Below are 12762 nucleotides of genomic sequence, written 5' to 3'. Positions count from 1 at the left end.
TAGACACGATGACATTAGCGGGGCTTAGACCACTGGAGCCTGGGGGAGAAGAAGCTACAGGGACTAGTCTAGCAGTCCAGTGGGATTGAGGATCAGACAAGTACATCTTCTTTAAACCATCCTCTAGACCAAAATGAGCAGTTAACTTATGCAGTGCAGGGGTAGCCTGTCAACCTGTTCTGTCAGCATGGACATGCCAGTCCTGTCGAGGTTAACTTTAAGCACTTGAGAATAATCTGTTTCTCAATCATTGACTTGCAGGAAATTATGGATTAATGGATCAGTTGGCTGCTCTAAAATGGGTGCAGAAGAACATCCAATATTTTGGTGGTGACCCAAACAAGGTGACGATTTACGGCCAAAGCTCAGGTGAGAACAGTGTGCCACTATGAAATCAATACCACATGAAACAGTGTTTTACCTTTTTAGATTTACTTCCTGTATCCCTCCAAGTACAGGCATGCACATAGGGGGGCTTATGTAGACAGAAGCCAGTTCACTTATTTTCTTTCCATTGTTGGAGGAACCATATCCAAGCGTTAGGAGAATGTTTGTATATGCTTTAGGAAAAACCAAACGCTAAATATTTGCTAAGTGTTCCTCACTTCCTCATTAATTAAACCCAGGACTTCAGCGCCCTAAGGGCACAATGTTAACTACTTCAAACCAATGCTGTCATGTAGAGTTACACTATCTTAGGTTGTTTTGTTATAGACTTTTTACTTATACACGTATATACAATTATGCGCATATGCTTTTGGAGCTCTGTTGCATAAAAGCATCTAGAGACAATAGTCCTTTTAAAAACAGACATAATAATTAAAATATCATCTTCATTATTAATATTAAATGATAGTAAAACTTATAGCAGACACCATTATGAAAAATGTACCCTAGTTATGTTTTGTTTCGTGATATCCTCATATGAATGCGCTTATTAATGAAGGAGGAACTTCAGTCTGGACTATGATGGTGTCCCCTTTGGCCAAGGGTCTTTTTCATCGAGCCATTGATATCAGTGGATCATCTGAGTTTGAGGCCACCATGGCTGAGGCAGAAAAGGACAACCTGGTTTTCCTGAAGAAGACCGGATGCAAAGATGCAGAGTGTTTGAGGCAGCTGAACATAACCAAGATCCTTCAAGTAAGTCTCACCCACAGCTGAGAAGTTCAGTCAATGAGCAGAAAGGGCTTAGTGTTCATTGAATTTACTCCATTGTCCCAAGAAGGGTAGGCTATTAGTGTAACTGATGAGATGCATCATATTACCAAAAGTTTGTGGATGCCTGAACATCACACTTACTATATGGCAAGAATGTGGATACCTCCCTAGGTTTTTCCAGCGAAAGGTACTGTTAATGTTATCACATAGTAAAACATTTAAAATATTCCACTGTATATGGCTGAAATATGTTGACTTCCCTCCAAATGACTGAGTTCAGGTTAAAGGTACTGGTAATGCTACACCATAGACATAATAGACAACTGTGCACCATCAACCTTGTGGCAACAGCCTGATTAAGGCTCTTTGCTCTTCCAGCATGACCGTCCTCAAAATCAGGCGCATAAAGACATGGTCATGAGTTGTTGTTTTTTTAAGGAACTGCAGTGACCTGCACAGAGCCCAGACCTCAACCCCTTTGAACACCTTTGTAATGAGTTGAGATTCCATTTGCATGGCAGGAGCTAGGTCTTCTCATCCAAAATCAATGCCTGACCTTTTTTTTGGCTCAATGGCACAAATTCCCACAGACACATACCAACATCTTGTGGACAGCATTCTCAGAAAAGAGGAAGCTGTTATCACCGCAAATGGGGATGGGTAGGAGTGAGACAACCCCATGATTTTAGAATGGGAGTCATGGGACATCCAACAAGCTCAGAGTTGTGACGGTCTGGTGACCACCAACGTTTGGCTATGAAGAGTATTGTCACTATGTTACCTCTTTAGGGGCAGCAGTGCTAATATATATTAATAATGGTAATAATGTCAGCTACACTTAAAGAATGTTCCTAGCCCACTTTACTAGACATAGATAAAAGGTGCCCTTTTCAGTATAATACAAGTGACCTACACCCAGAACATAGACATGGAGGGTTTACTTTCAGATTGAAACAGCTTATCTGATGGAAATGTAGCTGTCTGAGTGATATAATATAACCTGTGTCACTTCTAGTCAATCCCTTGGGAGGAATACCCAGAATGGGCAGCAGAAGACCTGTGTGACTTGCCACAAAAGGGAAAATTTGTTGGTCCATTGACTGTAGTAGACGGATATGTGGTGCCATCTCCCCCACTGGATATATGGAAGAAGAAGAAGAAGGAAGGCTACAGTGATGTGCCATATGTGATTGGTACCACCCTGCAAGAAACAGAGTTTGCGTAAGACAATTACTATTTCTTGAATTCAGTGACAAGGTTCAGGAGAAGATCGGGTTCCTTTGGCCCGGGAGGAAAACACAACCAACTAGCCCTTTCATACTTGGGTTAGATTTCTGTATATGTACTGTATATGCCAATGTTCTTGCAAAATTTCCTTCTCCCAGAGAGTTGGCACATGCACAGTTTGTACAAAGGATTACCATTCTCAGCTTCATGCCATAAATTGGCATTCACATGAACATGCAACACCACCTGGGCAAACTTTCGTCCACAGGACAGCACCTATCCATAGTGATTTGGTAACACTGTCACATGGGGACTTGGAGAAAGAGTTTTTAGCCTTGTGTAAGCTCGGAGTTGTAACTTGGAGCCTACACAAGACTTTTTCTCACTCCAGGCAGCTAAAGGGAGTAGTGGGAGGTCAATGGCAGACAAGTATGGGCCAAATTTAAAGTGCATCTGTTACTTAAACCTGCATGAGCAAAGCACAGGCTTGGTAAACCAGGCTAATCAATTTTACTGCTTGGAGGCAGGGCTGGACTTGGCCTCTCCTGGGCCCTCAGGAATGCTCCCCATTTTGACCCTGTGCTTACCAATACCCAACCTGGATAAAAGAAGCTCTGTTCCCTTCTGCTCCTCCACATAGCCAGCAGCAATTATAAGGTGGTGCAGGTAATCCCTATGAAGTGGGAAAGCAGACACAAAAATGTCTACAATGGTGAGGTTTAATGGCCGTCTTGTTAAGCCTGTGTCCCTGGCTTCTCCCTGGGAAAGAACAGATGGTAACCCCAACATTTACTAATGGCAAACCTGTCAAGTTGCATCATGGATATAAAAGGTTTGCAATTGTGGGCTCCAGCTGGTGGCCCTTTTAGGAAAGCAAGTATGGCAGCAAGATGGCCATGGTGTGTGTGTGTGTGTGTGTGTGTGTGTGTGTTATATATAAAGACCATGCCTATGTTTGTGAGGAAGGGGGGGGGTAGGGTGGAAGTTAAAACACAGAAAAAACATACTAAAAACTGAGAAAAGGGTGTTGAGATTTGTAAATAATATAGTTTCACTTTTGCAGCTAAATTGGGACAACACCTGCTTATATTTGTTACATGTTCACATTCACATATCATAACCTAAAAACATTTTTAAAAATGCTTCTTGCACTTTATGATATTATATATAATAAATTGTAAAAAATAATTGTTTTTACTTTGGTCAGGGCTTCTTAAGGGTCAACATTTCTATCTTCTTCTTTGTAATGTCAGGAGGAGTTGTAGGGGGTAAGGGCTTTGCTTTGCTTTGTCATGTTAATGAGAGAAACACAATCCACAAATTTGAGTCCCAAGTCTTTCTATAAAGGACAGATCACGGTGAGGGTGCTCAGACAAAAAAACTTGTATTCAGCCATGTTGCCTGTTGCATCAAAACCTCTACAAAAAGGTAAAAAAACAGACTTTAAAATTTTTTTTTTAGCATTATGCTGTGTGAGTTGGAACACACAACAAACATATAGGGGGGAGGTACCCAAATTTGACTGCAAAAGTGGAAATGCACTCTAAGGAGAATTACATCTGCCTGGATGCTGATGGAAACAAGCTGCTCTCTAATTTCCACTGCCTTTCTACAAGGAGTAAAGCAGGTGGAGCGGGCAGGCGAGATGGGATGTTACACTGCCTTGCCAAATTCACTTTTCAGCTATAGCTATATACTAACTGTGCATCTCATGTTCCAATGTACTTATTAATGTCGCTTTTCTCTTCACAGCCCGTTCTTTGCCAACCTGTCCAAGTGGACTGAGGAGGATTATCGCTGGTTTGTAAAATGTGAGTGTTCTCCCACCGATTGAATTCTAAACTTTACATGAATCTCCAATCATACTTATATAGGATGACTTGTGTAATATTCTTCTCAGTACGTCTGAACACATTTGGGGCAAGTCTGGCAGACGAAGCTCTGAATCTCTATCGCACCTTGGAGTTCTGCACCCAACCTGAGAGATGTGTGGAGAAGACTTACATGACTATGGTGTCCGACCTGAGAGCCTCCTGTCCCAACAACGAGTTGGCCAAACAAGCAGCAGGTACATGTATATCCTCTCTCTGGGAATTCTATTACCTCTGTTTACAAAATGGGCAAATTGTTTTCTGCCCATGTAGTTTATTTATACTGCTGTGTCCCTTAGGCTGGGTTCACACCTAGGCGTAATGAATATGCGTGTTTGTCGCGCATTTTGTGCCACGCGGTAAAAACCGCACGACAAACGCGCGTTTCCGAGGGCATCCTGGCTGTATCCCAATGGATACACGCGTCAAATACGCCCCAAAGAAGCTCTTGTACTTCTTTGGGTGTGGGGCGTTTTGCAGCGCGTTCCTACTCGCTGTAAAACGCCCAGGTGGGAACCATGCCCATAGGCAATCATTGGTTTTCACATGTTGAGCGTTTTACAGAGCTTAGGAACGCGCTGCAAAACGCCCAGGTGTGAACCAGGCCTTACTTTCTGCACTGGTGATATGTTGTCCCAAGGACAGGAATTGACCCTACCCAACAAGGACATAGACAGCAAAAGGATTTAACCCTTCCCAGGTATCCTTAAAAGAAAATTAACTGGAGAAATGCATTAAAGTCCAATTGAAAACTCTCGCACCTTTTCAGCTTTTTATGTTGCTGTACCCCCTACATGGATTTGGGACTAATATTGCTTAATGAAAATGCTACTTCCTCCCCTCCCACTGCAGTGCTTCCTGCTGGCACAGCCGAGTAATAATTACCCCTGGTCAAGTGTCCTAAGAGAGAGGTGGGGGTGGGGGGGTTCTGACCAGAAATGTTACCGATTTCTGGTTACTGAGAGCACTGGGTCACACTCTAGTGCCTCTTGGACTGCACATTCATATTTAGAGTTACAACTGCTGTAACAGGAAAGTGGAGGTAAGACCAGGAAAATGGAGATTGTTAGTACACTGTCTATCTGATTGCATATCTAGTTTTGCAATTCCAGTTAAACTCAACGGGACATTTAAAGTATAGAAGAAACTTTTCACTGAAAACCCCATGTAATGTCCCCCCCGAAAAGGTCACCAGATAACACATATTAGAATGAAAAACTGAACTGTTCTATGTGACTGATGACCATTCATTGCTCTGTAATTGCAGCTGCATTGTCCAGCCCCGTCTACCGCTATCAGGTCACCTACAATCCATCTCGGCCAGTTAGAGTCAATAACCTCTTCTCCTATGAGAGCTGGTTCTCTTTTCATATGCTGGATACTCTGGGATTTTTTGGAACTCTGGATTACTCTCTTGGAGAGACCACAGAAGCCGATCGGGACTTTCAAAGGCTGATCAGAAAACACTTTATTTACTTTGCTAAAGAAGGTAAGAACAAGCCTCAGGGATGTTGTCCCTCAGTAGCTGAAGGCCAGCTTAGTTCACACATTGGGTATAAGCGGCAGCATCCCCAACTGTAGTAGTTTACAGATAATAAAGTGTGAAGGCCAACATTGCTGAAAATATTTGTCTGACTGTCTCGATTTCAATACTTTGAGCCAACAGCTGGCACATTTCTGTGGCAGTGTGGGTCAGTGAAGTCTAAGTTCCTGATCTGCATACTTGTTCTGGATCAACATCTTAGAACTGAAGGTGCTAAAACCAGCAGATCAGCAGAATAGAGAAATTAGCATTTTCAGAAGGAAAGGTCAGCTATGGCAGCCTACACATTTTTCAGAGTTGAGGTGTATTGCAGTCAGCTTTTCAGGAAATTCGGCTCTTGAAAAGTGTATAACATGGGTTATGTTTTGCCTAGGGATGTCACACTGGGACACAATTTGGGCATATTAGACACAAGCCTAAAGAGCACCCATAGTGTTGGACAATACCATCTGAAAGGGGAAGGTAGGAATTGTCATTTTCTAAATATTTGAGGATGTTTTGGAACAGCGTAATTGAAAGGAACTCGTCAGGGTAGAATCATGAAAGCAGCCATTGCCGACTTGTTTTTGAAGGTTTATGCTCCCTTGCCAGAGACGCATAAAGGCACAATGGGGCCTTAGGCAAGGCAACAGTCATGGCCCTCTCATTTCTTTAACTAATATGGATTCCAATAGGCGCAGAGAAGCTACCTCAATTGCATTGTCCGTACTGACATGGCCCCATCAATCACCAACTGTGAAGTGACAGACAGGAGCACAACTTTGACCAGTTTTGTAATCCCCCTAGTTTACTGTAAGAGAATCTGCCAGGGATTCTAGGCTCCTGGCTAGGTTGCCATGAGGATAAACTGGCTCCGTCTGACCGTGCACAACCTGTGCATTCAGATACTTAGAGCCCACATGTTCAGAAGTGTAGACTTACTGCTTACCTGAGCTCTTTTTCTCTTTTAGGTTAGAAGTGTTGGCATGTAAGCAGTAAAATTTTGGGGAGGACCTAGATTGGCTTTCATGTACTCTTTATTTTTACAGGACGCATGCTGCCTGAATGGCCGGAGTACCCCAATGGAACGGCACTATTGTCCACATCTCTGTCCGTGGAGAAAGACTATCGCTCAGCTCAGTGTGCACTCTGGGAGAAGTATAACATGTTTCCATACGCCTGGAGAAACTGAAAAAAAAATCATGGCGATTATCTCCTAAAGATTCCAGTTAGCTGGCTTTCACGTGAATTCAGAGGCTTTAACACTTTGATGACTGACCTGAAGCAAGAATGCAAATCAAGTGTGGCAAGTAAGTTGCGCTTGGTCAATGCGAGTGTGAATAATAAGGTGAAACAGAAAACCACAACTACTGGATCAACAGACCTTATCCTCTCTATGAAAAAAACAAAACAAAAAAAACGAAAAAACAACACTCAATCTCAAATGTGCGAAAAAACTGTGAATTCTCTCTTAGGACAGAGGCAAGCTATAAACAATTCATAAGTGAGCGCCAGAAATCATTAATTCATGTGATGCATGAACACTAATCAAAACGGGTCACAGTGTTCTGTGAATATATATGTGACAGACGTTCCGGGCTCAAGCTGTAGCCCAGACCATCTGTTATAACCAAATCAGGACTTAATTCCTTATACAACCTGTGGATCTAAGAAACTGGCATGTGTAAATCTAATCCAATAATGAAGAAGTGATACAATAACCTAAACAGTGATAATTAACTTAGTTTAACTTTGTTACAGTCACCAGTTAAACTGTGAACAATATTATTTGTGAAAATATCAGAAGGTCCTGGGGTTTTTTCGCACATTTGAGATTGAGTGTTATTTTTTCGTTTTTGTTTTGTTTTTTTCATAGAGACGATAAGGTCTGTTGATCCAGTAGTTGTGGTTTTCTGTTTCACCTTATTATTCACACTCACATTGACTAAGCGCAACTTACTTGCCACACTAGATACACACCCATACAGAGTTGCTGCTGGCCCCCTTTTTAATCAATTAAATATCGAGTCCTAGCGCAGTGGTTCCTTAACCATATTAAGAATGCAAATCAGGCATTTTGATTTTCCAAAACTTGTTTCAGGTCAGTAACTCCGAGATGAATAAAGCCAAAAGACAAAATCAGCAAACTAGGTTTTTGTTTTTTTAGACGTCAAGAAGGCACCAGCAACAGCTTCTGCATTTTGCTCAGCATCGGTTTCCTATGACTTGGTGGGTTTTCAGGTCTTCAAAGCTGAATTAAAATCCAAAGTTAACCTTGCAGTGAGGCTCACCCTGCAGTGTTAGGGTTAAATGCTCCTTGTCCTCTAGTGGCACATTAAAAAGCAGTTTTACATACCTTATCCCTCGCTCCCCTGGCAGCGGGCACTCTCCTCTTCTCTTTAAGATTCCAGGTTGTGGGCAGTCCCTTGGCGTCCTCAGCTATAATGCAGGACTGCTGGTCCTGCATTGTGCTCAATGACATTGGAGTGCCTGTGACCAATGGAGCTGCTTTGGGGGGACCGGTCACATGGCTAATAGGAAGCCTACGGGAGCAAGGGAAAAGGTAAGCGTGCCAGAGAAAAAAAATTGCATTTAGCCCTTGCAGTGTGGGGGGAAGCCCCCTGTGGGAGTAACTTTGGAGATCAGATTTAAACCCTTGCTCAGGATTACCAATTAAAGAAGAGAACTCTGTCTATCTTCAAGAGCGTTGGGATAGTGGCAAGCACAAAAAGGCCAGTAATTCCAAGTGATGCTCCCAGTTTGAGGAACATCTGCAGCAATGGGGTCCCCGTAAGATATCATTTGGGCTTCCAGCGAGCAGAGGCACTTCTCTGTACAGTCGTTCTCCAATTTGAGTGAAGCCTGCTCCTTTACTCTCTAAAGAGGATCAAAGTATAATGGCCGTCATTCATTGTTGACAGTATTGCCACATTGCCAGCTATGACTGTATATAGACATCACGGTATGGCAAGGTACACCTGAACAACTGATCCCTTTTCAGACAAGTCAAGTACCTTTATTTTAGTAAAGAATAATGATAGAGTACACTATTGGAGTCTGTTAACATCCTATTTTCAATTAAAAAAACACTCCCATTGGTCTGGCGCTCTGTCTTGTTACTATGAGAAATACAGGCCTACTTCCAGAACTAATACAGGGACAAGCAAGTATCCCCTAATCCCACTAACCAAAAAAATAGGTCCCTACACATGGAAATGGACTGAAGCTACTGTAAAGTTTGTTATACAGAGACTTTTAAGAACATTTGCGGTATGTCAGTGATATGCCTTGAACACTTCTCTATCTGATGTACGAATGCAGTTCAGATTGCTTCATATAAAGTAGCTAATTTAAAAGATTTTCTTCCATTGCGTCTGGTTTTATCATGGATTAAAATGATGTTACATTTATCGGAGCAAACCCTATTGGTCTTATTTACCAAAACTGGAAGAAAGAAATATGTGCATCACCCATAGCAATACATCTTAAAATGTCTGATACTAGGGACATTTCCCAACCTCCATGATGAATCAAGTGAAGGGGCCCATTCATACTATTCTTTATTCCTGCTGTAGAATGTGAATTCTTAACTGTATAAAAATTAATTTCTAGAAATCCAATGTATTCCCTTGTCGGCGCTGACTTGATGAGATCAGCGCCACCCCTTGCATTAGTATATGGTGAATGAAGGCGCTGTGGTGTCGCACCATCAGAGGGCAGGCCCATGACACTCTGCAATCATAAGGGCTGTCTCTAGACATATAGCTTTCTGAGGCAGGGGTGGGGGGGTTGGCAGTGATGGTAATAAACTAATGTCATGATTGCCAGGAGTTGGGCGGGATGCCAGGCAAAACTTCCCGCTCAGCACCTGGCAAACAGTGATGAAAGTGAGCTGGGCAGGAGGCCAGCTAGAGTGTTACAGCTTGCCAAGAGCACAACCTGGGATGCTCTGCCCCACCACCACAGTAACCCAATGAGATTCCGGCTGAGGCAACCTTCCCCTTCATTAGGGATGACCCTGATAATATCGCTGCAGGCCTCTGTATTGAGTAATACTAAGCATCATTCAACCTAGAAGATTGAGGACAGCTTGTGGCCAAAAAGGAGTCCTGCAAGGAAACACTTCAGATCAAAAGTGAATATTGCAGCCCGAGTAACTTCTTTTTAAAACTTCTAGGGGCCAATATTCTTTTAAAACAATCTTTGTCACTGGGCTTTAAGGTGTATCTAAAGGCAAAACTATTTTTATTTTAGTAGAGTGACAAATGGTTAGAACCTGTTAGGTTTCTATTTCTGTCTGTTCCCATTGGTGAGGTTTACCTTCTCTATTTGACCATTAGCACTGGGCTGAGAGTGATAGGAAATCCATAATTTACCATTGTCATTGAACAAGGAATAACGGGGAAAGCTTTCAATAGGGACATTTGTTTTGGTGATAACCAAGACAGGAATTCTCCCACTTCTGGAGAGATATCCCCTAGCTTCCTGTTGTATTTATGGGACAGGAAGTGAAGACAAATATCTCCAGTGGGAAAAAAAATATGACAGCGTTTTCACCCATCCTCGTTCTATCCAATGCAAAATCTTTTTTTACCTTTGGATACAATTTTAAAGTATGTATGATATCATCATGTTTAGTTTTGGATGGAACAGGAAACGGTCAAACGGCCCACCTGTGCGTATTTTTGTGTGTGTTTTGCAGTCTGTCTCCTATCAGGCAGATTTTCCTTAACTTCTTTTCTGAAACTCACAAAAGGAAATCTCTGTAATGTGAGAAAAAAAAAGATCCCGGGTGTAACCTTGTAGGATTTCCCCTCCATTCCTGTTCCAATCATAAATAATAGTGAGGATGAATCTCCCAAGCAATTAAAACTGACTACTGCAAAGAAGGATGGCATTAGCCCAGCTGAAATCAATGGTAAACCTAGAAAAATGCCCATATCGCCCTATTTTGTTTGTTTTTAAAGTGTCCTGCACCATGGAAAATCCCTCTTCTGAATATTTCTCTCTCATTTTGCACAATACATGGGAACAAAAGTGCACAAAACACAATTGATGACTGCATATGAATAGTTACGAAAGTACCCCAGCAGAGTTTATCAGCTGCGACGAGTCAGACGGCGCAGTCAATTGCTGCTGTCACATGTAAAAAAAAGAGCCGGAGCAGGCAAAGTGACACAACTCACTTCATTTGCTGGGCTCTGACTGATGAAATCATCTAATGCAAAGCCTGGCAGAGGAAGTGAGTATTGTAGACATTCCTATAACCAGCTACTTGTTTACAATTGACAGCAGTGATTGAATGGTCTGTCATTGCAGTCACTTCGAGGGGAAGTCTGCAGGGGGCACAGCTTAAGGGACCATTCACATTAGTGGTGACCCGCATTGTACCACAGCGGATCAATGCAAGGACACATAGAAAACATTTGTTCTCTATGTGTCCCATTCACACCACATTGCCGGTGTGATGGGCGGTGCACTGCGATTAAAATGCAAACATGCTGTATTTTTATCACAGCACACTGGATGCCACTGCAGGTCGCAGCACAGCAGCGCACTGCACCAAGCTGCCATGCGGGGGCTTGAATGGAGTGTACTCATTGTACTCTGTGTGTGCCAGAACTATGGCGTCAGATGTTTGGACAAGGGCGCATTTTCTGTGTTTGCCATTGGCACTATTTATCATAGATACATCCCTGGGTCAGCCTCACAGATAATGTACCAAAAGCCACCTTGGTGAATAGGTTAACACAGACAGAACATCACATTTCTTGTAAAGCACAAAGTGGAAGGCAAGAAATGTGGAAGGGCTCACTGAGGTTTGACCTAACGCTGATAACACACTGTCTCCCAGCTACCAGGCATGCATAACTGCACCAAATGTCAGATCCCCATAGTTCTTTACATTTCTCTGTACTCCTAATATAAAACGCAGAAGCTGCCAGTGATCTCCATGTCAAGTGACCCATATGTGTTCCGAGTCAATGACTCAAGCTATTGAAGTCAGGCAACCAGTATTTTCAGAAGGAGGTCAGCAATGGTATTCTACACATACCTGCAAATACGGCCGTGCCCACAAAAGGGTTAATGGCATTCTAATTCGAAATTAAAACCAAAACTGTAGTTAAACCCTATACAGGACTTTATCCTCTTCTCTGCTCCAGTAGATGAGCCAGGTAGGAAGGCACACCACAGAGACCCTATAAATGTCTGAGGATTCCGGCGCCCAGGAATGGACTGTGCAGCCCTCTATAGAGCAATGTTTTCATATCCGCCATCTTTACAAGTCAACTTTTCCTGTCATTCTTCCCTCCTCACACAACAAAATGGCATACAAAAGTCAAAATGAAAAGTTTTATTATTAACATTATCTGTTAAACACTGTATGTGGCGCCTAAGACAATTTACACCCCATGCGACTGGCAATCGCAGGGCTGCCAAGAGACATGATAATGAACATTCATGTAACCAGCCATGTCAGGACCTGCATCATCTCCATGTCCCACAAGGTGCAATGCGATAGCATCGGTTTACTTTAAAAAGCAGGCCGCTGCATAATTAATATAAACACAAACGCTTACATTTGATGCAAAATGGTATACTTGAGCCAAGAAAATAAGGTCCTTTGTGACATGCAGCTGCGGAGCGGGGAATGTCCGGGCCGCAACTGATTGGGCCGGGAGGTGTCAGCCACAGTTTTGCACAGTCTTGGGTGAAATCCAGCAAACTGGGTTCACACCAAGCCCCCCGCACATCCCTGGTGACGACCTGTGTTCCCATTAAGATCTGTATAATTCATCTCCATGCTGGAGCTTTAAAGTCCCAAACAATGCTGCTTAAAGCCGGCTAAAAGCTTGCTGTACAGTACACAGTGGGAACAAGGCCTTACTATGGGACAAATAAGAAGGGGTCACCCTTGATAGGGAAGGAATATAGGAAGGAGGAGAGCACTTGTACAATGGAACAAATAATGCAGAAGGG

The 12762-nt window shown here is 42.8% G+C and overlaps 1 protein-coding gene across 2 annotated transcripts in view; it reads left to right on the top strand.

Annotated features, from left to right (window-relative positions):
- Nucleotides 1–6979, top strand: part of LOC108791619 (para-nitrobenzyl esterase-like) — a 36396-nt gene extending 29417 nt beyond the window's left edge. The window contains exons 4-9 of one of the 2 annotated variants that reach the window (XM_018562159.1): nt 947–1143; nt 2177–2382; nt 4141–4199; nt 4289–4456; nt 5527–5748; nt 6831–6979. In XM_018562159.1, the coding sequence (XP_018417661.1) occupies nt 947–1143; nt 2177–2382; nt 4141–4199; nt 4289–4456; nt 5527–5748; nt 6831–6973 (995 nt within the window). In that variant the 3' untranslated portion in view covers nt 6974–6979. The remainder of the gene's footprint in view (nt 1–946; nt 1144–2176; nt 2383–4140; nt 4200–4288; nt 4457–5526; nt 5749–6830) is intronic. The other variant, XM_018562160.1, reaches the window with a different exon arrangement.
- The last annotated feature ends 5783 nt before the right edge of the window (nt 6980–12762 follow it).

This window comes from Nanorana parkeri, unplaced genomic scaffold, assembly GCF_000935625.1.
Source record: "Nanorana parkeri isolate BGI_ZX_2015 unplaced genomic scaffold, ASM93562v1 scaffold562, whole genome shotgun sequence".
Taxonomy (NCBI): Eukaryota; Metazoa; Chordata; class Amphibia; order Anura; family Dicroglossidae; genus Nanorana; species Nanorana parkeri.
The sequence above is the reverse complement of the archived record's forward strand: the minus strand, read 5'-3'. Positions and strand labels throughout refer to the sequence as shown.